At 47.5% G+C, this 27,597-nt stretch overlaps 1 protein-coding gene across 1 annotated transcript in view; it reads right to left on the bottom strand.

Moving 5' to 3' along the window:
- The window catches only part of LOC120848549 (serine/threonine-protein kinase PLK2), a gene marked incomplete at its 5' end in the record, with an annotated part of 66,749 nt that extends 43,375 nt beyond the window's left edge, over positions 1-23,374 (bottom strand). Inside the window, one exon of the mRNA XM_042287959.1 lies at positions 23,267-23,374. Coding sequence (XP_042143893.1) covers positions 23,267-23,374 — 108 coding nt within the window. The remainder of the gene's footprint in view (positions 1-23,266) is intronic.
- Between the last annotated feature and the right edge of the window lie 4,223 nt (positions 23,375-27,597).

The raw sequence follows: 27,597 nt of genomic DNA, 5'->3' as shown, positions 1-27,597 counted from the left end.
CTTACGATATGTTCGGAAAGCTTATTCCAGTCGTTAATTGTCTTTGCAAAAAAGGAATACTTGAAAACATCGATTCTGGGCAGATACGACTGCAATGCTTTGGAATGATTTAATCTAGCTGATCTATTGGTTATGTTTCTAAGATAAGTGTCTCGGTTGATCTTTACTTGTTCATGATAAATCAAAAACAAAAACTTTAGGCGTGCAATTTTTCTCCTAACTGCTAAGGGTTCAAGCCCGCAAGCATTCAACATTTCTGTCACAGAGGACGTTGATTTGTAATTTGAAGTTATGAAACGTGCAGCCTTCCTCTGTATTCTCTCGAGCTTGTCTATGTCAGTCTTGGTTGCGGGGTCCCAAACGACAGAGGCATATTCTAGAGTGGGTCGTATGAGAGTTTTGTAGGCCGTAAGTTTTATTTCTTCATTGCTATGTTTAAGTTTATTTCTAAGCATACATAATTTCCTATACGCAGCTGCGCAGATATTGATGATATGTGGCTGCCATTTTAAGTTTTGGCTTATCGTTACCCCCAAATACTTGAAAGTTTCTGCTTTTGTTAGTTCTACATTCCCAATGTGATACTGAAACAGAGATACATTCTTCTTATTAGTGACGTGAGTATAGGATGACTTTTTGAAGTTAATTTCCATTTGCCATTGGAAGCACCACTGTTTGATGTAGTCCAAACTATCATTTAATGCTGCCTGGTCTTCGGATGTCTTAATGGGTGAGTAAACTAAGCAATCATCTGCAAACAAGTTTATTTGTACTGGCGGTTTAATGACCGTAGAGATATCATTAATATATAAAAGAAACAACAATGGTCCCAATACGGACCCTTGTGGTACGCCTGAAGTTACCGATAATGAATATGAAGGGGCATCTCGAACTTCAACCGTCTGTGATCTATTTCTTAAATAAGCCTCAATCCAACTTGTGATGTTTTCATTTAGTCCAAACATCTTAAGTTTTGTCACTAATTTTCTATGCGAAACGCGATCAAATGCCTTTGAAAAATCTATGCTTATGACATCAATTTGTTGCTTCGAATTCATGGCAGAAGCAAAGTCGTGAAAAGTTTCTACAAGTTGCGTCGTTGTTGATAAACCTGCCCTGAAGCCATGCTGTCTTGGATAAAGAAAAGAGTTGCTATCCAAGAATTGTATTATATGCTTTGCAACTATATGCTCCATCACTTTGCAGCAGCTGCTAGTTAAAGACACTGGACGGTAATTATTTATCTGCAGACGATTGCCACTTTTAAATATCGGTACCACTTTCGCCCTTAACCAGTCACAAGGAAGAGTGCTTGTTTCCAGGGACTTCTTAAAAATCGTTTCTAGGTAGAATGACAACCATTCAGCATATTTTCTTAGAAATTCTCCGGGGATCTTATCTGGTCCATGAGCCTTTTTCGGATCAAGATGTAACAATCTATCAAAAATTCCATTTTGCGTTATGATCAGCTCTGTCATCTGAGGTGGCGTCGCGCTGGTAGATATTGGGATCCTACTTTGTTGATCATCCTTCGTAAAAACCGATTGAAAGAATTCATTAAATTTGTTTGCAATCTCTTTACCTTCCGTGACTACCACATCATCTACAATAATCTGTTCGATTTGCTCTTTTTTATTGCTTAAATACCTCCAAAATTTTCCCGGCGAACTTTTCAGAAAGTCGTGTAGGGTGACCCCAAAGAATCTTTCTTTCGCTTCCTTCAGTAATCGTTTCATTGTTCTAGTAATCTCTTCAATGACCTCACGTTTTTTATTTTTTGCTTTCCTCATTCGCCTTATCTTACGCTTGTGGTGAATTATTTCACGAGTAATCCACGGATTATGCTTTGCTGTTTGTTTAACACGTGTAGGAACATAAGTTTCAATACAGTACGAAATCAGGTTCTTTAAGTAAAGCCACATGTCGTCCACACCATGCGTATTGGAAAGATTTCTAAAATCATCCCATGCCATCTCCAGGTGGTCAAGAATAGCAACGTCATTTGCCCTGTGAAAATCTTTTATTAGTTTTTTGTAGGACATTGTTTTTTCCTGTGATTTAACATAATAGTAAGTGAAACCATTTCATGATCTGATATGCCCTCATTTACAGCTGTTGAATAATCGCTTATATTATCTGACAAAAATACCAAATCTAATAACGTTTTACTATGTTCAGTAATTCGCGTGTACTCTTGAACTATTTGGTTGAGACAATATTGAAACGCTATATCAAGCAACTTTTCGCAACTTGTAACTTCCGAAGACCCAACCGTGAGCCGCTCCCAGTCAATACCAGGAAGATTAAAATCCCCTGCCATAATTAGTCGAGTATTGCTGCTTACATGTTCCCTTAACAAGATATCAAGATCTTCTAAAAACTCCGTCGGAGCGTTCGGCACTCTATAGACAGCCACAACCATAAAAGACACATCACAAAATGAAATTTTACAGAACAGGGTCTCTTTCAACTCACAGTTTATCGGCAAACAAGAAATATTGCTTTTCACGATAATAGCAACGCCCCCTCCGCGAGATCCCCTGTCGTTTCTAAACATTTTGTAGTTCGGTGGAATTATAAGGTCGCTTGTCACCTCAGGCGACAACCAGGTCTCAGTTACGATAACAATATGCGGGTTGTGTACTATTATCATGTGCTCCAAAGATGTCACTTTGTTTACTATGCTTCTAGCATTAAAAGTGATAATCCTTAACTGAGACGTTTCCGCAGCTGATTGTGAAAGTCATTGCCGATCTTCTCTCTTTTTATCTGGCATTGGACGCCTTGCATTGCTTTCATCGTCCCAATAGAACATTGTGTCGTTAATTCTTAGCTTGTCATGAAGAAGAAACACTTTATCTCCATTTTTCCTGTTTATTTGTGCGCTATCCCACAGTTTTTTTCTGACATTTAAAGTTTCTTTTGCATAGTCACAACTTACACTCAGTTTGCTTCCCTTCAGCTTTTTGCAGTTTTTCAGAACTTCCTGCTTCTCATTGTAATCCATAAATTTCATAATTACCGGTCTACATGCGCCCGGCTTTTTTTGACCAATCCTGTGGATTCTTTCAATTGTCGTAGCTGTTACTTCCAACGTGTTAGCAAATATTTCCTTCACAACAATTTCTGTTAGTCCTGAAGTGGCTTCACCATCCTCTTCCCGTAGCCCGAATATTAGTAAGTTGTTCAGTCTACTGTAGTTTTCAAGTTCAATCATTCTTTCCTTCTGCTGCTCTACCGTTTGTTCGAGTGTCCTCACAGTATTTTTCACTGATTCTACACTTCCTTTGATTTCCTGAATATCTAGAAATGCTTTTTCTAATTTATCTATTTTCCTGTTCATGTCCTGCATGTTACTTTCTAATCTTGTCTGGTTATCCTTAATTTCTTTGAGGTCTCGACCAAACGCTCCTTGCCCGTCAAGTACTTTTTGCAGCAATTCTTCGACAGTCGGTCCCGGATTTGTTTCCACGTCTCCCGCAAGTAGCAGTTTTAAGGCAAGCCAGCACTCGGACAACATAGAAACACACTTTCTGGGGCACGGCAGCACAACAATACAATAACAACTAGAACGGAACGAGCTATCTTCATTGTCGTCACTAACCTGTAGTGAAAACCATGGTATGAACATCTTGCCGGCTCGATCGCCACCGTGCCCTCTGAGCAGTCCGAAGTCGTCGGCAGGTCTTATAACCCTTGGCGTTGACGTCATCGTCCCCCGCTGCTGTCCGCAGTTGGCGGTTATGCTGGCTGAATCGCTCCAGTCATGCTGACACGGCGGCTTGAGCTTCGATGTGTCACTTGAGCTTGCGATGGCTGGGGACGACAGGCTGACGAGGAAAATCTGTAGTGAAAACCATGGTATGAACATCTTGCCGGCTCGATCGCCACCGTGCCCTCTGAGCAGTCCGAAGTCGTCGGCAGGTCTTATAACCCTTGGCGTTGACGTCATCGTCCCCCGCTGCTGTCCGCAGTTGGCGGTTATGCTGGCTGAATCGCTCCAGTCATGCTGACACGGCGGCTTGAGCTTCGATGTGTCACTTGAGCTTGCGATGGCTGGGGACGACAGGCTGACGAGGAAAATCTGTAGTGAAAACCATGGTATGAACATCTTGCCGGCTCGATCGCCACCGTGCCCTCTGAGCAGTCCGAAGTCGTCGGCAGGTCTTATAACCCTTGGCGTTGACGTCATCGTCCCCCGCTGCTGTCCGCAGTTGGCGGTTATGCTGGCTGAATCGCTCCAGTCATGCTGACACGGCGGCTTGAGCTTCGATGTGTCACTTGAGCTTGCGATGGCTGGGGACGACAGGCTGACGAGGAAAATCTGTAGTGAAAACCATGGTATGAACATCTTGCCGGCTCGATCGCCACCGTGCCCTCTGAAAACGTTTATAAAGACAAAGCGAGCAAGCCGGCGAACTGGTTTCAGTTGAGACAAGTCGTGAATTGTCTTTTTTTTACGTTTATCGTCTCCGCTTTCAAATACAGTATTTTTTCTGCACTATCTCCGCGTTTCTACACGGTGACGACCGCATTGCCAAGCCCCAGGTATACAAATGCAGCGCATGGCCGGGACCCTTCTTTCGGCGAAGTCTTATTTTGTATAAACTTTAATACCATATACAATACAAAAACAGGTGTACACGAAAGCTCCACAACATGGCTGGCGAAAAAAAAAATATATATATATATATACATATAAGCTCGAGCAGTCCGCACTTCAGAATAAAAAGAGCAGTATATTAAAAAATGTACCAAGAAAAAAAAAATAGAATGCCATAAGTGTGAACTGTGCTGCCGCGTTGTGCCGGACAAAACTGACAGAAGGGCGAACCAATTTCCAGGCCGCCCGACACCCTCGCTATTCTTGCGCGGGAAAATTGGTGTATGTCCTGTTTTCATTTTTTTTTTTTCTTTCCTCGCCGAGTTTTAAAGAAAGTCATTTGTTTTGTTTGCTGAGGTCGCGGACAGCTTTGTGGTCCAATAGAGAGGTCTGCTTCCGGCCTCCCCGAGCAGACGTCGACAGCAGACGACGGAAAGTGTTGACAGACGCTTTGACGACCGACCCGGCGAGGTGGCGGCGGGTCGTCTGTTGACGCTGCGAAACTGCGCTCGTCACGTTGAGGTCACAGTATAAAAATAGAATAAATAAATAAACGAGTGCATTTTTGGGGCACTCTCACTTCTAATACAAATAAAAGACAGTCGCAGAAACTGTGTGGGGCGTGCTTCTCGAACGACGATCACATTGGTCATACAAGTACTGTCTGCAGACATATGCATGATCATAGCCTCCTCTATACTCACAAAGCCTGACAGTTCGACGACGGAGCCATAGAGTGCCCGGTCGCAGATTTGGAGCGCGAGGATCTGGTAGCAGAAAGTATCAAAGAGCCATTTCTCGGGGAACCTGGACGTCAGCGCACTGCTTTTCCAGCGGCGAGGACCCGAAATCCACGTACTTGTTCGCTCGAGAGAAGCGTGTTTTCGCGTCTCGCCGCAGCGGGGCGCCAGTCACGTGGCTCACCCTCATTCATTATCTGCCGCTCCACCTTTTCCATTTCGGCGGCCACTTCTCGTGGCGATCCGCCAGGCTTTGTCGGTAAAGAGGAGGCTATGGCATGAAGCAAACCTGATTCTAAGATGGCATGTCCGCCGACAAGTCTCCCGTCTTGTCTACACAGTGTATTTTGTATGAAGTACAAACAGTGAGACTGACGCTTAATGCTATCGCGTGACGTGTGTCACAGCAACAGCAGCGCGCCGTAACAGCAAGTCGCGTTCTTCGTGCAAGCCGTCACGTGATTGATGACGTAATGATGACGTCACCGACAGTTTTCCCGGTGGACGACCGGAGAGGTTCCCCCTAACGGCAGCAGCACGGAAGCAGCTGTAAAACAGTCACAGCGCGTGCATACCGCGGCGGAAGTTCGCCGGTCTTTGGCAAACTTCGCGGATTAATTGATCGCCCTGATCCTGATCTCACGGCAGCTATATTTATGTTCATGCTCCGACACGAGAAGAGTTTCTCTCCCACGACCCGTATATACAACACCTGCATAACACATTCGGTGCAGCGGATATTCGAGTTTTAAACTCATATTTGGTATCATTTAGGATGTTTTTTTTTTTACTTGTTTAATTTTAATGTCGTTGATCATGAGCACGGGAAATGAAAAAAAAAATAATGAATGAATTCATTATGCAAATTAACCTGAGAATGAAATAAATAAAATGGACTATTCAATAAGTGGAAGATCAAGGAGAAAGCGGCACTAATAATGATAATAATAATACATTTTATTTTTCAACAAAACAAAACAATGCTGCTAAATACAATAAAAAAAAAAGCTATTCAAAACAGCTTGACGTAAATAGAACTCAATGTCCTACACTGGATCTACGTCTCAATGTCGGGATACTGAGTTTATTTCGCCGCTGAGCATGAGACGCTGTCCGTCCCGCCTTTTTGCCTATTCGAATTTGTGTAGAGAGCGCAACACTGTTAGCGCGAACAAGCGATCGCCGGTTTTTCCAGTTTTTCTCTTTGAAACCGAGGGATGTCATCCAAGTTATAATTGCTATGGAAAGAGCTCATTTAGTTGAATAATGTAAGCGATAAAATATCGTGCTCGCTAATACCATTTAGAAGTAAAACGCGAAAATGCGCCGATGTCGTGTTCGCGCTAAAAGTGTCGCGATGTGTACATTCCATTCTCCTTATTCCACCCTCAGTTCCACTTACATCGGTTCAGTCATAAGCCCTGCCGGGTTCAAACTGAATGAGGATCGTGACGTCACGATATGTGACGTCACGACTTCGATTTTCAATCGCCAGCGACAATTTAGATGGCGTGTAAAAGCACGGTGGAAAGTCACCGGGTCCTTAACCAATACCGACAAAGTTGCTTGTCTGGAATTTTTTTTTTTTTTTCATTTCCATGTATGAAACTGATATTTATTCTATCTCGGTATGTCAGAGTGAGCGTTAGGCCAATCGTGGAAGGTAGAGTGCCTTCATACACACGCGCGCCATTTTACCGCCCAAGTCATGCACCGAGTGCGCGAGAGCGTCACGCGCTGGCACATTCAGTGCAACAATGGATGTCTTCACCCTGAGACAGACAGACATGCAGGCACCCTAGTGGAAGGCCGACTGCAGCGACGCTCCTGGTCGCGCACGGTCCCACTACTAACTCCATCGACCAAATTTCTCCTCTGCAGCGTGCAACAGTGTCGACCCTGGCCAACGCCACCTGAAGTAATCCAGGCCCACAGTCAGATGTCACCAACTCGGCAATGGGACCCGAGCCCGATGCCCGACCGTTCTTCGACGTGTTCATTGGACACCGAGGCCCAGCCGAGCGCTGACGCAATACTCGTATCCAATCAGCGTCTTCGCTCGATCTCACAGCGAGGACGTCAACATTGAGCGCATGGGTCTTGATCCTTCCAGGTGGTGTTGCCCTGGCAGAACGAGGCCACGCTGTTTTCATAGCTAACATTTCGGTTGCTTGTGTGTTTTCATTCATTCATTCCGCATCGTGGTAAGCTATTTACATTATCAGTGCGCCATTCTGGTTAACACTTGCTCAGTATTGTTTAGGATATCTCGCAACGTATTAGAACTCTGGTGTAGGGCTAAAAAGGAAGAATACCCTCTCTCATCTGAGATGGAGCGCAAACTCGAGTAAAGCTTTTATTTGTTTCTGTTTTTCATTAATATTGTCACGAATAAAAAAAACATAAACTCGATCATTAAAACTTCAAATGAACCTTTAAAACGACGAACTAGTGCCGAGAAATAAAGTAACAAAGACCGTACTTTGACGGTGAGAGAGGGACGACTGCCTCAAGCAGCCATGCGAAACTGCCTTTGTAAGCGCGTGGGGATCTAGAAGTTTCCGAGCTCGAACAAACAACAAGATTCGCGAGTCATTTGGAGCAATCCAGTCATGCGAACAAAATAAAGAAAAAAAGGACAAGCGCAGGCAGGGATCACACCCCAGCCAGCGGCGTAAGAGTCGAGCACGCACTCAGCTATTCGCACGCGGCAATATAAAATAATAAAATGCATTACGCAATTTTTTTCCGCGATGGTTTTTTTTTTTTTTTTAATGACATGGCATGGCGTTTTTATTCGTATTCCCCGTTACAAGCATAAGGACAACGGCACAAGCACCTCCCGGAAAACCCTCTCCCCTTTCCACTTTAGAACGATGAAGAGAAGACGCGAGTGAACTCGCCTCCTCCCTCATCTCCTCTTCAGCGTTCGCTCTACTAATGTGGAAAGAGTGGAGAGCTTAAAGGCCGACGACCAGAGTCGAGATTCTGCAAGGCAGAACATCCTCCTCACCATGGGGGAGGAGGAAACAGGCAACGGTGGACAGGGTAGAAGGGGGGAGAGGAGGGAGCGGGGGAAAAGTGGAAAGCGCGAACTGGTCGCCGGTCTTTAAGGGAGGAGCTTGACCAGCTCTCCATACCTTGCAACAGGGTAAAGAGCCCCGCTGTTACTCTAATAATAAGATTTTAGTAATAATAATAATAATAATAATAATAATAATAATAATAATAATAACGTGTTAAGGAGTAAAAAAATCCCGAAAAGGAATTCAACTGAGGAAGCCAGCATTCGTTTCTCTAAGCCTTTATGAACACTTTAGAAAGAATCCGCATCGACACAATAAAAATGAGGCTTCCTTTCTGTGACAAGAAGCTCCTTGCCACTTTACCCCTAACCAAAAAGAAACAAGGAGAGAAAGGGAGAGAGAGAGAGAGAAACAGAGAGAAGTGAAAGCAAAGCTAGAAAACGATGTTCTGCCATGAGAGAAATTGCCAAAGTACTTCTCCCGATGAAGGACGAGAAAGGCGGCATCGGAACTTCGGAAGAGTCGGATCGAAGCCTCCCGCACACTCCCTCTGGCGGCGGCGGTGCGCAGTTCCCGCGAACGCTTAAACTCGAAAAGGCAGCAACGGAACCCACGCGGAATATACTGCACCACCCGCCTTTCGAAAGTAAAATAAAATGAAGACGGGAAACCTCTGTCTTTCCTCGGCGGACAAATTTCTTTTCCTTGCCCGACTTGAACCTTCTCCTTCCCAAAAAAAAATTCCAAATAAAACGCCCCCCTCCTCTCCCCCCCGCCCCCGCCCGCCCCCCCCCTCCCCCCCCCCCCCCCCCCCCCCACACACACACACACTCAAAAGAATAAAAACAGACGTTGGAACGGAAATTGGGGAAGGAGTTACAGAACCCACCGACCGCGCGCACGAAGCAGTCAATCAAGGATTTTGATTTTGGTGTTTCTTCCGATTAAATTGTTCCCCGCTACACCCAATCTCCGTTTTGCTATTTTTCTTTCTTCTTAAATTAAATGTATAGCGCTTTGCAGACACTAAAAAGCGATCGAGCAGACGGCGCGGTTTCGGTTCTGAGCAACAAAATCGAAACCGTCCAAACGAAAGCAGAGAGGATCGGTTTAACTTATACTTTGGCATCTAATAATATGACTTTTTTTTTCTTTCTTTTTTTTAAGTATTTTTTCACCACTCGGACGAAATTACAATTTTCATCACTTTATTTTGGTCACGCGCGCGCCACGGAGAGTGGTCAGCATTCTTTCGAAAGCGAAACTAACCGGAGGCTAAAGTACCAGGCGGCGTACAAATAAAGCGACGCCTAGCGGCTTTCAGAGAGAAGGATAGCCCACGCAAAGCGAAGCCGGCTTTTTAATTAATTACCGGCTCGGCAGCCGCCTTGTCCAGCGAATTGCTCCTGTTAGCCAAGATCGAAGACAATAGCGGGCCGGACGCGCCTACAGTGCTTTCGCTGACGTCCCGCTTTAGGCGAACGAGACGACCGGGCGCAGAAAACAAAACGATTTGTCCTTTCTAATGACCGCTCCCTCATTTAATTAGAGACACGAGGCCGTTTGAATCATTCCATTAGCCTCAGCGTTCTGTGTCCGCGTTGTTTCATAATGAGGACCTCTCTAGCCTAGCCCCCCCCCCCCCCCCCCCCTCCCCCCCCTTCCCCCCTGGAAATGTTCATGGTCTGAACGGGCAATCATCTTTAAAAAGAAAAGAATGGCGTCTGTTAGCGAGGGTAGCGTGTCCTCCTGCCATCTGGCGGTAAGTTGAGGAAGCAGAATCGAAATGATGAAGGCCATGAAAACGTAAGAGATGACACGCGCGGACCTGGGTTTTGGAAAAATGTGAACGTGCTTGTCGTTGAATGTCTTCTACCGATGACATCACCCAATTTCTTGTTAAAGGGGCCCTCCGGAGCTGGCTGAGATCGTCTGTTTATGTTGTTATATTGCGTAGTAGGTGCAAGTTAATAGGTATAGAAAGTTTTAGATTATAAAACCGTTTATTAAGCAGATGGCAGTAGAAATATATCGGGACTATTTTCTCTTGGAAGACAATCCCCCATTCCCTGCCCATCGCTAAAACTTGACCAATGAAAATGCTGCATCTCGTGGTGAATGCGAACGTTTTTATTGCAACACTTTTTAAGCTCGTTGTAAATTAGAGTTTGAGAAAAACGTAAACTGATTGTGGTGCGGGAAATATAGTTCGCAATTATCGTTCAAAAACCAGCGAACTATGTTTTCTCCCCGCAAGCTTGTTGCTAGGGGATGAGGGGTCGGCGCGTCGGCTCGTCTGCTTCCCGGGGCGTGAGCAGATGTGTGTTGGCGGGACACATGTTCCTCCTTCCCGTGGATCCCGACTCCGAAGCCAGCTTTGCGATCTTTCCACGTCAACGAGTCAAACTTTTCCTTGTCATCTGAGGGATGCGACTGCGTACTGCAGTAGCAGCGCGACGGTGCGGCGCGATGAACGACGACTGCCGAGCACAAAGTCCGGGCTCCTTGACGACGGTCCGCGCGTGTTCGAGAGATTCCTCCGCGGGTTGGCGGTCGGCCGCGTTGGTGACGCGCAGTGACGCCAGAATCCTTCGCTTGCTATTGGCTGACGCGTAAAGAGATGCCCCTCCCGTTTTCCGGGGTCATCTCAGAAAGGGGGGCGTGCCGGGGACTTTGATAGCAATTTTCATACGGAAATCGGCCGCGCATGACCAAAATTTTATGATTTTTAGGATCCTTAGGGCCCGTAGATTGAGTTACCGCCATAAATAGACCATCGCAGAACGCTCCGGAGATATGCTTTTGAGCAGATTAAGTTGGAGGTATAAACAATAGTTTGTGCCAGTCTCGGGCTCACTAAGTTAGGCTTGCGCCAATCCTCCTATTCTCTCGCCATTTCCTCCATCGGGAGACCTTTGGCGAGAAATCCCCAAAAGGCCGCGCGCGAGGCGCGCAACGAATTGCGGGTACATTGTGTACGTTCTTCGCTCCAGCAGCATCCACCACCCGAGACTAGAAAGAACGAGAGAGTGGGAGAACGTATTGTAGCTGTGTGCTTTTCCTTGCCTGTTTCCCTGTGTTTCCTCCGTCGACCGCTACATCCTGCTCGCTCCACGATTTCCAGAAAGCCGTTTCAGTCCGTTTCTAAGATACCCCGAGGGTTTGGTCCGAAACGAAATACCGACCAACACGCGAAAAAGTATACATTTTCAAAATGGCGTCTTCTGCCTCCGCTGAATAAGATCAATTTCGCCAGCTCTTTTCGCGCAGCCCGAAGGTTTCTGCAACGCTTCTCGTCCGCCTGACCAATATGCCCCGCGCAGTGGAAGGCCAAGCAGACCACCAAAAACGGACCGACCGCATCTGCTGCGATCGAAAACGGCCAGGCCATTCGTTTTCCCGCGCAGCATGCACGAGAAAGTGGACGTACGAAGTTCATCCCTAAGCTTACACTGCGGTTGGGAGCAACGCGCTCGTCGTACCAACCAACGGCTTCCGTTTCATCCCCTGACTCCGCTCTCCGCGCCTGGGAAATGATGAGAGCGTGATCACGTGACGAAGGGTAGCCGTACCCGTACGCTCCAACGAGAACATAACTTCCACCGTACTATCAGCCTCCTGGGGGTGAACGAAGTAATCGCCGCAGACGCTGCAAACGCGATATTCGGAGGGCACCCACTGGTGGCTCGAGGGCTCGTTCACTCGTGGCTTCACATTTTGGAATAGTGTTATATTAAACGGAGTTGAGTTTAAGTTGCCTCGGGCGACAGCAATTACGAGCCGCGGAACGAGGCGTCATCGGCAGAGCTCGCCCGAGGCGAGGGAGACCAAGGGCAGACACGTATCGGCGGATCGTGGGATCGCCCTGATGAAGTGGACCACGAAGAACTCTAGAGACCAAACTCTGTTGCAGGTTAAGAAGAGCAGCACAAGCTCTTTCCGCGAAGATTGAGCCCCTGAGCAGAGCGAAGGGTGAAGAGGAGGCGAGTCCACTCTCCAGTGTTCGTTCTGCTCAAGCGGAAAGAGTGGAGAGTTTCGTGGGAGGAGCTTGGCCTTTCGTAACCCGCTAAAGATTATTGGCGAGAACATAAGGGGCGCTTTTTCCCGCCTGCATTCTATAGGGAGTATTGACTGGACGCCATATTTGTGGGCGATGTTTAGTGCGCATGCTCAGAACGAGCTCGCATTAATAGGCTGCTAAGACCGGTAATCTCGATGGTGTGGAATGCACGTTCCAGAAGAACTGTGGAAGCTTGCCGTCAGGACGCGCTCAGCAGACGCGCACACAGCTATGGCCGCCAGTGAATACTGTCTATAGAGCTCGGTGTTTACAACACTGTAGTGTTTACCCACTCCCGGTGACTCGATTCTTTACGTCATCTTCCTCGATCGAGTGCGAGGCACAAATTGAACGCCCGTGCGCTGCGTCAACGTTCCGTCGGGACTCATGTTTCATCGGTGTTTGACTGATGCTGGTGAACATTTATTTCCATCCCGCTTTCATAATTATGACGCATCATCAACATATTAGCGCGTCAAGCAAAGCGGCAGTTCAGAGAAACTACTAGACAAACCGACGGCGCAATTCGCGGACACGTCGATCTCCAGCAGTCTGGGATATATAGAAGACAAACACGACGGTCCATGATGAGCCTTCCAAGTGTTTTTATGGCGAGCACAAAAATGTTTGGCGAACGAGTGTTGGTATATATCTATACTATTACATTCAATTGTGTGCGCTATGCACGTAAACCCGTGAGCAACGATCACGTTGCGGAGAAAGGTGGTTATGATCGATGAAGTCTTTGTTCTGGGTGCACAGATGGTAAATTTTCCTCTGTTTCGTGTTCGCAGTGCGCCGACAGCATGACCGGTGTTTCTATACTATATATTTAATACTTAGTGTACAACGCTGTCAAAGCTACTGGCGCCAGCACTGGAGTTGATCTCATTGATCATTTGCACGCGTTCTCACGCCAGTAGCGTTCTCGCGCCAGCAACACCGTGACGACGGTGTTGCTGACAGTGACAGTGTTCAACGGTGACGACCATAATAAGTTTACGCTGAAGCAGAGCCGCTGATTCTGGTTCTGGCCGCGATGATCGGTACACCCACCAATGAGAAGGATTCAAGCGCGGTATCCAACTCAACCTTGACGACGTCGTCTGCAAAAGTCGCAGAAAAGAGAACAAATACTTACCACAAAGAAAGTTGACCAGATATTACTTTCGTGTTTTTTTCCCTTTTAAAAGTAAATTTATGATGACCTCGCGTCTTATTGCGATATGTAGCAAAACGCAGCTGTGCAGGTAGAGAAATCAAAGCAGCAAACGATAGTGCCCTTTCTGCGAACGCCGAATAAAAATAAAACAAGCGGCAAAATAATAATTAAAAAAAAACTGCGCACAAAAAAAAAAAAAGTAGACGAGAGGTTGCAGTTGACCAAAAGGGAACACTAATAGGCAAATTTAGTCATTTAATCACTGCAGACACGCACATGAAAAAAAATGTCTGGTATGACATTGCCGATGTTGTCTTCAACTACAACATTAGTGTCTTATGACTTAAAATACGGCAACCAGCGCAAAAACCGCACAGTTTTCTCCTTTCTAGGCACGCTGGTTTACCCAAATGGGTTTACCATCGCTTCGAGAAGACCGGCCCAAAACAAAATCGGTTTTTTTTTCGTTTATTTTTTTTTTTCTTCTTTTCAAGAGCTTATGTTTACGTTCTTAAAAACGGCTTAAAAACGTGTGCTCGTTGTATAAGTAATTGAGAAGGACGATTCAATTTATTTTTAGAAACCGATTTACTACGCGTGTGAACGACCGACAGACCTTTCGCTGCAGTTCGCTGGTGACAGAGATGTTATAGGTTTTTTTTTTTTTTTTCGTTTTTTTCTACGTATCTGGAATCTCATTGCATATTGATAAGGTCGCAGTGAGCCTCGCGTTCGTTTTTTTATTTTTTGATTTATCTTTGCTTTTTTTTTAAGAGTTAAAATTTGAAAGTAACTGATTTGGAAATCGTGACAGTATTCCTGAACGGGACCTAAAGGGGCCATGAAACAATATTTATGTTCAACGTTATGGACTTCACACGAACTTGCTGACAAAGGTACTTGATCGCACCCAACGCCACTGAGCGGAACGCCTCTTCGACGCAGTGGAAAGACTGGTTCACACAATCGCGTTTGCTCACGATCGAGTTCGTACCATCTCTCACGAGGAGAGCGCACTATAGAGAGCCTGTACTCTAAAAAAAAAAAGGGTATCGTTTTACACTCTTTTGTCCCATATAATGCACCTCAAAACTTCAGTTCGGCGTACAGCGCCCTATAGTTGAACAGACGGCCCCAAATTTTACGAGGGGCTTTATAGCCGTGTGGTAGAACTTACTGAAATAACTAAAGTACGTATCAAAGACCACAGAAAGAAAATACCGAGTTTTTGCAATAAAGCCAATAAAACCACGATTATTTTTTATTATTATCATTATTACTATTTTTTTTTGTACACGGTAACACGTACATTAGCAATTCGCATAAGTTGTACCACTCGGCTATGAAGCCGCTCGTGAAAGTCAAATTTGGGGGTTTTACGTGCCAAACCTATACGACGGGGATCTGGCACGCCCCAGCGGAGGATTGAGGATTAATTTCGACAACCTGGGAATCTTTTGACGTGCAACCGAAAGCTCGGTTACACGGCGCCTTCTCCGCAATAAGCCTCCGTCATATTGCGGGCACCTCGGTCGGGATTCGAACCCGCCACCTGGGGATCCGTAGGCCGGCGCTATCGCCTCGGAGCCAGCGAGGCGGCCCGCTCGTGAAAGTTGGTACCGTCGAACTGAAGTTTTGGGGTGTCTTGTATGGGACAGGGGCGGTACGTATGACTAAGAGATGGTCGTTTATAAGATCGTCAAAAGTTTTTCACTCCAATAAAAAAAGAGTTATGTACAAAAAAAGGAGGAAATATACGGAAATCACGAGTGTTCCCAGGCTTATCGATAGATGCAGCCGGTGCGGTCTCTCGTCGTAAAAGATTACAAAAGTTGGCCTTGTTAGCGATGAGAAAATGGAAGGTGAACAAGAGTCAAAAGTAGCTCTGGGCGAATTTGCCATTGTTTTAACGTACTCGGCCGTATGTAATGGCAAGCGTGCGAACCAGACCTGAATCTTAAAGATAGAAGCGGACTTCTTCATTTAGTCTCGCGTTCGCAAAACTTCCATAAAGTGTCGTGCGGATCACGGTGTTGACGTAGTCGCGGGGGTTCAACCGAGGCTGACGATAATCTAATGTGGACACGAGTACACAACGAGCGGTCGACTTGAGCTTGGTTGCAGTCAATGGGGACTTTCAGCAAACCGTTACCGTGTTCCGCGTACCGCACTACTTGGGGCCTTTGAAGCGTGCTTTTAAGCGCGCACCTAGCGGTCACGGTAACAGCGGAGTGCGTGCTTAAAAAGCATGCTTCAAAGGCTACGGTAGTGCAGTACGCGGAACACGGTAACGGCTTGCTAAAAGTCCCCATTAGCCGAACCCCCGAAATGTGCAGAGCACAGCGAATGATCTGTGCATTGTCAACTCCAGCTGGTTACTGCGACGAAGATCGGCGGCATCAACTATCACGTGGCCGCTTGTTCCGGCAGGGAGATAAAGAGGATGAATGCATGATATATAAGCGCAGAGACCTTTTTCAAAAGTCCATCGAGCGACACTGGCGGTCCCCATTGCTTGCTCACGAAGCTCCTGATTGGATCCGAACCCTCGCCGAACGCTGACACGGGCCTTGTGTCCAATAGGTGAGCAAGCAATGGCGGACAGGCCTTGCGCTGACTTTTGAAAGGGGTCTATTCAGTCAGTCAAGCAGCGCTAAAAAGTGTCATGGCGCTCGTCGTCTTCGTGCGTTGGCCGAAGAAAAAGACAACACATAAAAGGTGGTAACCCAGGAGCGGGGGAAAAACGGAACGGACAAACACAGTTTCCCCGCTCCTGGGTTACCACGTCAGTATGGAACCATGCTCGCCCGCATACTTGCTTTAGCTAAGTTGTGTTTTGCAGTCTCAAACATGTCAACGTTCCACCAGCTTGCCCGTGCGCTCACCCTTCTTGCAGATACTTTTATCTCGCGCAGTCCATAGACATCATTACAACAAATATGTCATCAGTTAGCGGTATTTCTTGTAAAGCGTATCGTATATAAAAAGAACTCTGACCACACGGAACCGAGGAATACTCGATGCGCCAGGACTCAAGAAGAGAAAACGCGGACGGCGTGAGGGAAGAGTGCCAAACGAGGAAGTCGGCATCGACGAGTTTTCCTCGCGGTTTACGAGCCAGCGAGAACGACGCATAAAATAATCCGAGGAAGGAGTGTCGTTCATCAGCGACACCCTCCTCATAAACGGAGCCTCGCTGAAACGGACCGTGCCGCGCGAGCCGCTCCGTTGCCAGAATGCCCGATACGGTGGCGAACTCGCGACCGAGGTTGGAAACCCTGACCCCTCAAACCAGAGATTTCCAATACATGGCTTGTGCTTACGTCACATCAGCAGCCATTAGGACTTTAGTACGCCAGAGATTTTAGTAGATCGAACGCTGGGGAAAACGGACCCACCATGCGCGTGCTCAATCCGTGCCGAAGTGACGGCATGAGCTCCCGCTAGCAAAGCGAAGCTCTATGCGTGTACAATCTACTAAAAGTCCCTATTATGAGGGCCTTTCTGCTGAGTGCGTACCTTCTGAGTAACCGTATACTTTTGCAGCACAGATTCCGCATCATAAAGTCATTTATTGTGTTGTGTTTATTTAGACAGCGGGAAGACCCAATGGGAGTCTGGATGGTGTTTTCCCTGTAGATAAGAAATTTAGCCAATACAGTACGACTGGGACGTGCATCACGCCGTAGTAATACACGACCGCCCGCCTCTAGGATGTTTCGCTCTATCGAATATGTATCTATCTGCAAGAACGAGTAGGAATCACCACCAGCAGTTGGCAACGTGCGCGATGGAAAGCGTCGCTGTGGTCGACTTTCCACTTTTGGTCGAATGCCGACTTTTACGTCAGCAAAGGTTTGCTCATCGACGGAAACAAGAGTAATGTAAGAGTTTCAATTTTGACGGTGCTGGCAGTGATGCTTTGAGAGCGCAATGATTTCAAGCGTCCACCATGCTCATCACACGCACCATAGAACTTGGTGTTCGAAAAGTGGTAACGCCACGAGAAGGAACTATAGGAAAGCGCAACCAAACCATCTCGCCTCTAATAGGGGGTATTCACTAAATGCCATAGTTGAGGGCGATGTTTAGAGTACATGCTCAGAACGAGCTCAAACTAATAGGCTGATAACATCGGCAATCTTGATGGCGCGAAATGCACGTTGCAAAATAACCGTGGAAGCTCGTCATCAGCACGCGCTCAGCAGATCCATTCTGCTTTCACCGACGGAAATTAGAAAAAAAAAAAAAAAGTCACACTGCAAACTTCGACCGCGTCGGTTTAAAAAATGCGGTGATTCAGAGCGTCCACTATGCTCTTTAAAAGCACATAATCAAACTTGTCGTTCACAACTGATCAGTGAACAGGATCACAACTCATGACGCCATAGTGAGGCAACTCATCGCAGTGGAGTTACCTCACTATGCCACGGATAGGAACCATTAAGGAGGGCGCCACCAAAGCAGGCTTTCTCGCGGGACAAGACCAAATGCATACACGTGGCTTATTGGCCACAAACTTTACAAAATGGATCCGGACCGACGTCTTCAGGCGACGTTGGTTTGTGATACTTGGCTTGCCATACAGGTGTGATGGCCGTTTTAGTTAGAAGCCTTCGTACACACCCTCTCCCACCCCGAGAAACTGGAAGCGACAGGGAAATTGTCCAGAGACAGTAGTGATTCCAGTCTTAGTTTCCTGGCCCTTCCTCGTCCTCTTTGGTTTCTTCGAGGTCTCGTAGCAAGTGTGGACTTATTGCAAGGACACAGAGAAGCGAAAACTAGAAGCCATCGCAGACTTACCGCCAGAAGCAAGGCCTTCAAGCTACACAGAGTAGACCCGCGTAAGCATCAAGGACGCTCACAAAAAACAAATATTGTAATCACTGGTCACTTTTATTCGCTCCTCGGGCCTCACCCCCTACATCAGATCTCTTCCCTTCCTCATATCTCTCTGTCTTGCCAGATGGTATCAACCAAGAGGCAACAACATAATCACATTTTCTTTTCAATAAACCTATTTACTACTACTACAGGTCAAGACGCTCGGCTTCCAAACCACGCATGCTTGTCACGTGACGTTTCGTCGCCTGATCGCCTACTCGATAGCGCTTTTACGTGCGCAAGAGACGTGGAATCTCGCAGACCGTCGCAACGTCAGCGAATATCGCACGAGGCACGTCTCCGCAATCTCCTCGGAAAACCAAGGCGGGGGTCGAGGCCGGCCACGGGGAAGGACGTACCATACTCCGTTTACTAAGGTGACAGTGCGGTGGAAGCTGCGTGTTCGTTGGACAAGTTATACGACATTCTTTCACCACGTGAACACTCCCCCGCCCATACTCTGGCGTCTGGAGCGCGTCTCCAACTGGCTTGTTTGCCGTGCGCGTCGCGTCCTAAAGAGTGGTCCCTCCATTTCCGCCTGATGACGTCACAGAAATGTCATGCCATAGCCTCCTCTATACTCACAAAGCCTAACAGTTCGACAACGGAGCCATAGAGTGCCCGGTCGCAGGTTTGGAGAGCGAGGATGCAGTAGTACAGAGCATCAAAGAGCCGTCTCTCGGGGAACCTGGACGTCAGCGCAAAGCTTCTGCAGCGGTAAGGACCCGAAACACACTTGTTCGCTCGGGAGAAGTGTGTTTCGGCGTTTCTCGCCGCAGCGGGGCGCCAGTCACGTGGCTCTCCTCTCATCCGTTATCTGCCGCTCCACCGCTTCCATTTCGGCGGCCGCTTCTCGTGGCGATCTACCAGGCCTTTCTTTGCGGTCCATGAAAGGTTCGGGGGCCAGCAGTTCGGACTCCACGACGGTACCGAAAGTCGCGTTCGCTCGTACTCTTTGTCGGGATTTCTGGCACCGACCGCCAGGATCGCGACGTCTAACAACATAACAGGCCGGCTTCCGTGACGTCACCCGTTGCGACTTCGCGAGAAACTTTTGATGCGTGGGCGGGATCTAAACGTACCACTCGAAGACGCGTTCTAGGCACCCGATACCCAGGCGCATACAGCAAGGGCGGGTGACGACGGGCAAGCGTTCGACTGGTCCGGCGACACCGTGGCTTCCACCGCACTGTCAGCTTCGCGGGGAACGGAGGAAGGACGTGTGCGAGCGATCGCGGTGCTCTTCCGGGCAGCGCACAAGGACGGTCGTCGTCGAGGCTAATAAAGAACCGGCCGGCCGCAGCAGATAGTAAACAGGATAGCGCTGCTAACGAGCCCCAACCAGCGGAGGCGAGATAAGGCGGTCTGTCCGGCGGCAGATTCGAAGGGGCGCAGACCTGACCCGGACTCTGTCAGCGAGTGCTTCAAGGTTGATGGCCCTGTGCGTCGGTTCGCTACACACTCAACGCGCTGGGGCAACGCCACCTATACTCCGTTTCACTTCAAGCGCAACATCAGCCGAAGCAACTTCGAAGGAACCAATCAAGCTGCACCAAAAGTGCACTGTCGTGGCGCCGTTGTGCGTCTGCAATGGCTGACAAAACCAATCACGCACAGGAGAAAGCGAAGGATGACGTCAAAGCGTCACGTCTCGAATTACTAGGTGCTCTTGGCTGGAGGTTGATGTCATAGCAGACGAAGGCGCGAGAGCTCCGCGCATTGACTCAAACATCCTAAATAAAAATAAAAAAAAAAAAGGAGAAAACCAGCATGATGAAAACGAGGAAGGGCTGAGAGGAGTGTGCATAACCAACTCACCCAGCTTTCCACTAAATAAGAAGGCCAGAGTGATGGATTTCCGTTAGGTCAGATACCGGAGGCGGGACGCCTCCGGTATCCCGCCTCCGGTATCTGACGTATCTGACGGTATAGATTGGACGCGGCTGCAGCACTAGATAGCGCTCGCGTGGCGCCGTGATCAGCGAGGATGCGACTTGCATCCGAAAGCAGACGTGTCAAAGAGTCGGAGCGTTGTCTGTTCTGGTTTGAGTTCCGTTACATGAAGAAAAAAAAAATGTTTCTGCTTTACAACGGGAAAAAAAAATGATAGACCGTTTACAGTTTCTGTTCGCGAGCAAAGAGAATTAATAACCGAATTAAAAATAAACGAAACGTTCATTTTTATTACGAAGTAGGCGATTAAAAAGCTCTAGCGAGTGCGTACTTATTGCACCGCTAAAACCCTAAAGAACTCAAGTAAAAGACGCCGCGAGGAAGAACGGCTCGAAGCAACGAGCATGATCTCAGAATCAGCACGTCATCGGGTGTACTGGCGGCAAAGTGACGGCGGTCTCCTACCTCACTTCGTGGAACGAATCTGAAATAGCCGAATTTTCTCTTTAAAGCAAAAATCGATAAGAAAAATGTTTCGGTTTCACTCCAGAACAAAATAATGTAGCGTTCCTATTACGTTTTCATTCCGCCTTCCATTCCGCCCCCAAAATATTGTTTTCCTTTCTGTCTTTCGCTTTTTCTTTTTCATACCCTGAACCCACTCCCAGCATTCATTTGCAGCGGCAGTGGCTGCGACTCTAGTGCTGACTGAACACGAATGTCAACCAAACGTTGACGCGGAATTCGTGACCAATCATTCTTCAATCCCACCGCTCGATAGTAGTAGGTGACCGAAAAATAAAAATAAAAAATAAAAAAATGGCCTCGATATTTAGGGGCTGTCGCGCACGCAGCCTCCGGTTTGCGGTACGTGATGTAAAAACGTCAGCAGGCCTTATTATCTAGGTGTTGATGGTGGGCGGCGACACACTCTAAAATCTTTCCGAGAGAAAAGCGGGCATAAACAGGAAGCAGACACAAACAACACTATTTATACATAGAAGGCACGTAGCTCTCAAGTTTGGGCAGTGCACGCCTCCGACGAGAAAAATCGGAACATTTCTCGGCCGCGTTTTGGTTGTGCGTCATTACGAATGTTTTCATATTTCTCGCAGACGCTAAGCTGCAGGATGGATTATTGTGAAAGAAAATAACGAAAAAAAAAAAAAAAGCAAGAAAAGCAATCTTATCGTTTTCAGAGGACACGGAAGGCGGTAGCTGCATTTGTTTTGTTCAACTGTTTTTTTTTCTTTCTCGTTCTTTCAGACGCTCCGTCACCGCGCGTAGACAGATGCTGACACACGCTGGTAAGAGACCGTGGTTCGCGCATGATCGAACGCTCCAGTTGTAATGCTTGCTGGCTGCAAGCATAGCATGGTGGCGTCTTACGGACGCGCTCGCGTTCCCTGGCTAACTGCTCTGAGGCACGGGCTAACTCGGGACACATATTCGACAGCAGTCCCCAGCCGAATCCGTTCTAACCTACCCCCATTACTCAATAGATATTGCGTACCTAGTACTGACATTTATATCGGAAATCACTTCACCTACGTTTTTAATATGTATTCTCGTACGTAAACAGCTTAATAAATGTATTTCATGTATATATGCTAGTTTTGCCTTCTGCATTTTTGTTACTTTTTGCCAAGCACTCGGGACTCGGACCTCGCCAAGCCAACAAATATCTTTTTTTTTCTCTCTATTTTTTTTTTGTCCGTGGTTTTGGCACCCGTACATGCAAATGCAAATAGAATTAGTCGAAATTCGATTTACACTCGTGTACGAAACGTGACCCGCGACGGCCCTCAGTCGTTAACGTAGAGAATGGGGCGCTACTACTTTCTATCTATACTCATATTCAGCGCAAGAACTGTAGGCAAAAGAGGTCCGGCTCTTCGCGGAACGATACTATCTTCTTGCTTCAAGTGTTGCATTACGATGTAGGTGCATCTTAGATAAGAATGATGCCCAAAACGTACACATTTCGAACTCGTATCGTCGTTTCTTCCCTTTCGACGAGCAAATCTTGTAAGAACTACTTCGCGCGGCGCATGTATAAAGGCCGGTTCTCACATGCAGCGAAGTGCTGATGTAGCGCTCCTCACGTGTCGAAAAGGCAAACAGCGCGCAGAAAACGGGGACTAGAGGAAGTGCAGACAGGACAAGCGCTGCACTTCCTCTAGTCCCCGTTTTCTGCGCGCTGTTTGCCTTTTCGTCAGTATGAACCAACTAACCCACATCGCCACCCTTATTCACCTCACGTGTCGTCTGCTACTTATTGTCTGCCATGAGCAACAGTTTTGGCGGTGCCATACAAAGCTGGTGAACGCTGCTGTCTGCACGTTCTTAGCGCGAGGTGAGCGCTATGCTTGTAGCGCTCCGCTGCATGTGTGAACAGGCCTTAATGCGCCAAAGTTGCTACGACAACGAGGGACGCACGATTCTGAGCCGCGGAACACGTCGTTCTCTCGTACACTCAGCGGAGACGTCGGCGACCGAGGCCGAAGCGCGTGACGGCCGGATGTCTGCCGAAGAGACAATCGCTTCCTGGACCAGCTCCAAGGCCGGCCGCTGGCACGGCACAGCAGTTTTTATACGCTGGGCTCCGGCCAGGCACGCAAGCTTGGTTACATCGCTAACCAGGCAACTATAGTTAGTCGCCTGGACATGCCTATACTAAAAGCGCGAGGTCACTGCGTGATTACTGCGCTGCTGCATTACGGCGTAAATGCATTCGCAATTCATCGTGAGAGGTTACAACGAACCTAAAAAGTAACCTTTTATCGCGACGACGCCTTTCAGACCACTAAAACTGTTTTGTTCTTAAAAGTAAGCCGACCTTTGTTTACCGGCATGCAACATGTGTTCCCCTCGCATGAGGTAGATGGCGCCACTCACCTTCTCTTTCTGGTAGGGCCTGTTGAGCCTGGACCTGGGAATGATCTTGCCGGCGTACACCCGGTTCGTCGTCAAGTCCGTCAGCTCGTGCACCCGGGCAAAGCCTCCCTGCAGAATAAAAAAAAAAAAAAAAAAAAATCACGTAAAAATGTTTTTTTTTTTTTTTTTTTTTTTTTTTTTTTTACAGGGAGGAATATAATATTACATAAAGATGCCGTCCATTTCTCCACAGACGTATTTTGTGCTAAACAGAAGTCAATATCCATCAGAAAATAGAAAACACGCCCAAAACTCAAATGAGAACGAAAAAAAAAAAGCCCACAAAAAGCAGTAACAATAAACATTCAACATGTTCAACTCTTTCCGGAAGGCTCGCCATTGTTTCGAAGCTTTGAAAAAAAAACAATGATTACGACAAAAACAGTTGAGAAGCGCCACGTACTCGCTTACGAACACGCGAGCATCCCGCCTTACATAGACACGATAATAATAATTAGGTGATTATAAATGATAATTAGGTAGTAGTTTAATGATAACACAGAGAAAAAATGGAAGGGGAGCACGTCAATTGCTACGAGGCATGGTACGCCTCCTGGCGCGCGCTGAAGGAAACGCCTGGAACGTGCAGCACGATCTTTGGGCACCAAAGCCAATCCGCACAGGAACGCTATCCAAAAATTAAAAAAAAAGAAAAAAAGTGTATTAAGGTCCGACTTTAGCACTAATTAACTATCGGCTAATTGACTAAGATCAGTGCTTCTCAAATTTGGGGTCCGCGAAGGCATTCTAGGAGTCCGCGAAGCCCTGTCTCAGCAGTCAGGCCCGCCAAGGAAAGTTGTCTTCTTTTTTTTTTTTTTTTTTTTTTTCAGATTGAGAAGAAACGTTTCAATTTTAGGGTGAGTTTGCTCGTGTATATGTCGATGAGAAAAGTTTAGATCACACTAGCCCTTAGTTATATCCACTTATTACATCATCCTCATAATTAACCTATACCCTTTTTTCCCCTCGCCACGAACAGGGTCCTCCGTCATCTCTACCGAACCCCCAAGGGGTCCAGAAACATCAATGGTTGAGAAGCGCTGACTTAGACAATTAAGAAAACATGGGCGGACGAAAACAAGAAAGTGTGAAAACAAGAAAATATGCATTCCATTAAACATCATTACAGTTGGACACAAAAGGACAGGAACAGAGAAAAGGAACACGTAGACGACAGACAAGCGTGTTCTACGACTACGTGTTCCTCTCCTCAGACCCTGTCTTTGTGCGCAACTGTAACTATTATTATAATGCAATTAAATGCAAAGGTGCAAGCGAGTTGGATAAGAATGACGAAAATAATCCCTGGAGAAGGGGAACAAGAGGGACAAAGAACAAACTTGGAGATTTGTGTATGTCCTTTGTCCCTCTTGTTCCCCTTCTCCAGGGATTATTTTCGACGCTGTAACTATGTTCAATCTATACCAACTCGCCCAACTGTCTACATAACTACAGTGTATTCCAGGATTCCTGGCAGCATATCAGAATAATCTTAATAATAGACCCATGCGATGGTATACAGAATATATCAATATTCCATCTAATATATTGGATTTGTTCTTCAGACGTCGATTGCGACACTTTTAATTCAGACACGGTCGTTGGCGGATGTTTGTAGCTGATAACCCCCTCCGCATTCAACCGCACATCAGCCAGCTAAATCAGAGCGCCGTATCTCACGAAGATGAGTTTTCCGATTCGTGGCAAGGGTTGGATCGATTTGGCGGAGGCGGTGAAACCCTCGAAATATTACTTCCGCTCTCATCTTTTTCAAAGAAAAGAGAGCAAACAAACAAAGATTAAGCGTTTACTTTCGCTGCAGTTCGTAAAAACAAAGAAAAACAGGTTTGATTAAGTTGACAAAGACCGGGGAATAAAATAAGATATGAAACTGTGGGCACCTGTCGTATCTACTTCAGTGAAAAAAAGCTAGCCCACAAGAAAGATTAGAATGTGCTCTTGCAGGCTGTCAAGTCCTTCTCACTAACATCAATCCCCCACGTGTCCAAAATGTCAGTTCTTGTTGTGACAATAACAGCTTAATAACGTCAACTCACAGAAAAAAAAAAAAATTCAATTATCTTTTGATTTGGGTAACGTTCTCTCCTCAAACATTCGCTTCTATTCCAACCGCTAGCGTCACATTCTCACAAAGTTCAAGTTTTCTGCGATACTATGCGTAGCGCAAGTTCGTCTGCTTCTTTTGGCAGGGGTTGTGGTGACGTCAGAACCCGAGCTCTGATTGGCTCCGATTGCAGGATAGTGGGTAGACCTCAAGGCGGCTTGCTTTGAGGTCACCCACTCTCTTTCAATAAGAGCCAATCAGAGCTCGGCTTTCTGACGTCACCACAACCCCTGCCAAAAGAAGCAGACGAACTTGCGCTACGCATAGTTTCTTTACGCGGCCAGAAAAACACGGTTCTCTTTTCTCACGAGCGCCCTGTACTACTACTCGTAATTGAACGTAACCTTCATATTATGCAGTTATGGCGTTCGAACGCCAGGCTTTGCGCGAAGGGCAGACGACGCTCTCGCTTACTTTGACTGGAGGGAGACGGCGGGTAGAAACAAGAGCAGCTTTGCGTCTATTCACTATAATCCTTCCAATCGGAGCTCGGCGTTTTCATATCTTCCCCTCCCTCAGTTTGTCTGCGTATTCGCGCAGCAGCCCATACAGATTAGGTGCTCCAACCGAACCAAGACAGAACGCCCGTCACCGGGCCCGTCCACTTAGGGGGCCCCCATATGCGAAGAAGAGCCCGCACACTCGCCGGGCTGCCTGCTTCCGTCCGTCCATCCATCACCGAGCAAAAAACCGGGGGAGGCGGGCGAGCTCCGTATGCACATCTGACCGGCGAATCAGGGACGAGCGCGTTACATCAACGCTACCGTCTTCCCGGGAGCGCGCGCTGACACATCGAATTAGTCTGAGTCACGCACCGAAAGGGAACGATTTGCGCGCGCTGTTCGTCGGCGCCAGGTAACCGCTCACGGAGACTAAACGCAATAATAAGTGTCTGACATGAAAAGATCCCTCTTTTCGAAAACGTGTTCGCAAACTGTGCGAAATCGGACAGGCGTTGGGCAACCCCGAGTTGGGCGAATTACTCGGGATGCACCGTGGACGAGGACAATGAATATCGTGCGTTTTGTTAGATATTTTTTTTTTGTCTTTTAATTCGATAGCATTTACCGGAGAACCTTACTCGGGCGTCCGCAGCTGGGTTTGTAAAGGTGTATCCACACGACGGACCGGGCCGCGGACCGATTGATCACGTGATGCGCGGCCCGCGGGCCGCCCGGCTGCAATGAGCATCCACACGGCGGACCAAAAAAAAGCAGACGACACAGCGAACGGGCCGGTCTAATATGGTACGTTTACACTTGCGGATCCGCCAGCGAATCCGCCCAGCTTTTGCCGCTGGGGCGAAACGCTGGGCGGAAAACGCGGCGGCGAGCCGTTTAGGTCCGGGATCTATTTCTGCCGCCGAACGAGGCGTTTCGCTGACCGGATATGCCATTCTTGCGCGGCGCGACGCTGCCTACGTCACGAGTACGCGTTCTTCCGGGAGCAGCAACGCCGGGAGAGAGAGAGCCGAGGCGGGAACTCTCGCGCCTTCTCGTCATATTTGACGAGACGTTACAGGAACCGCTGCCGCAGCCGGCGCTGCCGCCACTGCTCGAAGGAAACAGATGTAAACGCAACCCGCTCGTCGCCGCCGCCGCCGGGAGCGGATCCGCTTCCGCGGCAGCGGATTTCTTCTCAGGTGTAAACGTACCAGTGTTTCACATGCAGCGATTTTGGCCCTAGAGCGGCGCGATTTTTGCCGTCGCGGCGCTCGTGCCGCTCAATCGCTGGTGCTGGCGAGAGCGCCGCGACGGCAGAAATCGCGCCGTTCTAGGGCAAAAACCGCCGCATGTGAAACACGCTTAACCCTCGACCTCACAGCTTCGCCAAACACATACAGCGAGCTGCTTTGAGGCTATTTGTAAGGAACCAAGATGGAGGTTGAACGAAAGAGACGTTTGGCCACGGTGGCCCTGCAGCGTTGACTATTGAGGACGAGGAGGACTTAAGTGAACCGAAAGAGGCATGGTGACATCTTTAGATGATTAACTGAGTAGTCGCCGTGACTATTGTCCCACAGAGCGGGGAATTGCTCCATGAGCGCGATGAAGTAACAAGTTGCATCGCCGCACAACAAAAGGTTCGTCTTCTTCATCTTCAACAGTTGGCGCCAAAAGAAAACGACTTTGGATTTGGATTCCAATCCAAACAACAAAAGTCAGCT

The sequence above is a fragment of the Ixodes scapularis genome, unplaced genomic scaffold (genome assembly GCF_016920785.2).
Source record: "Ixodes scapularis isolate PalLabHiFi unplaced genomic scaffold, ASM1692078v2 ptg000658l_1__unscaffolded, whole genome shotgun sequence".
NCBI lineage: Eukaryota > Metazoa > Arthropoda > Arachnida > Ixodida > Ixodidae > Ixodes > Ixodes scapularis.
This window is presented reverse-complemented; position numbering and strand designations above follow the sequence as displayed.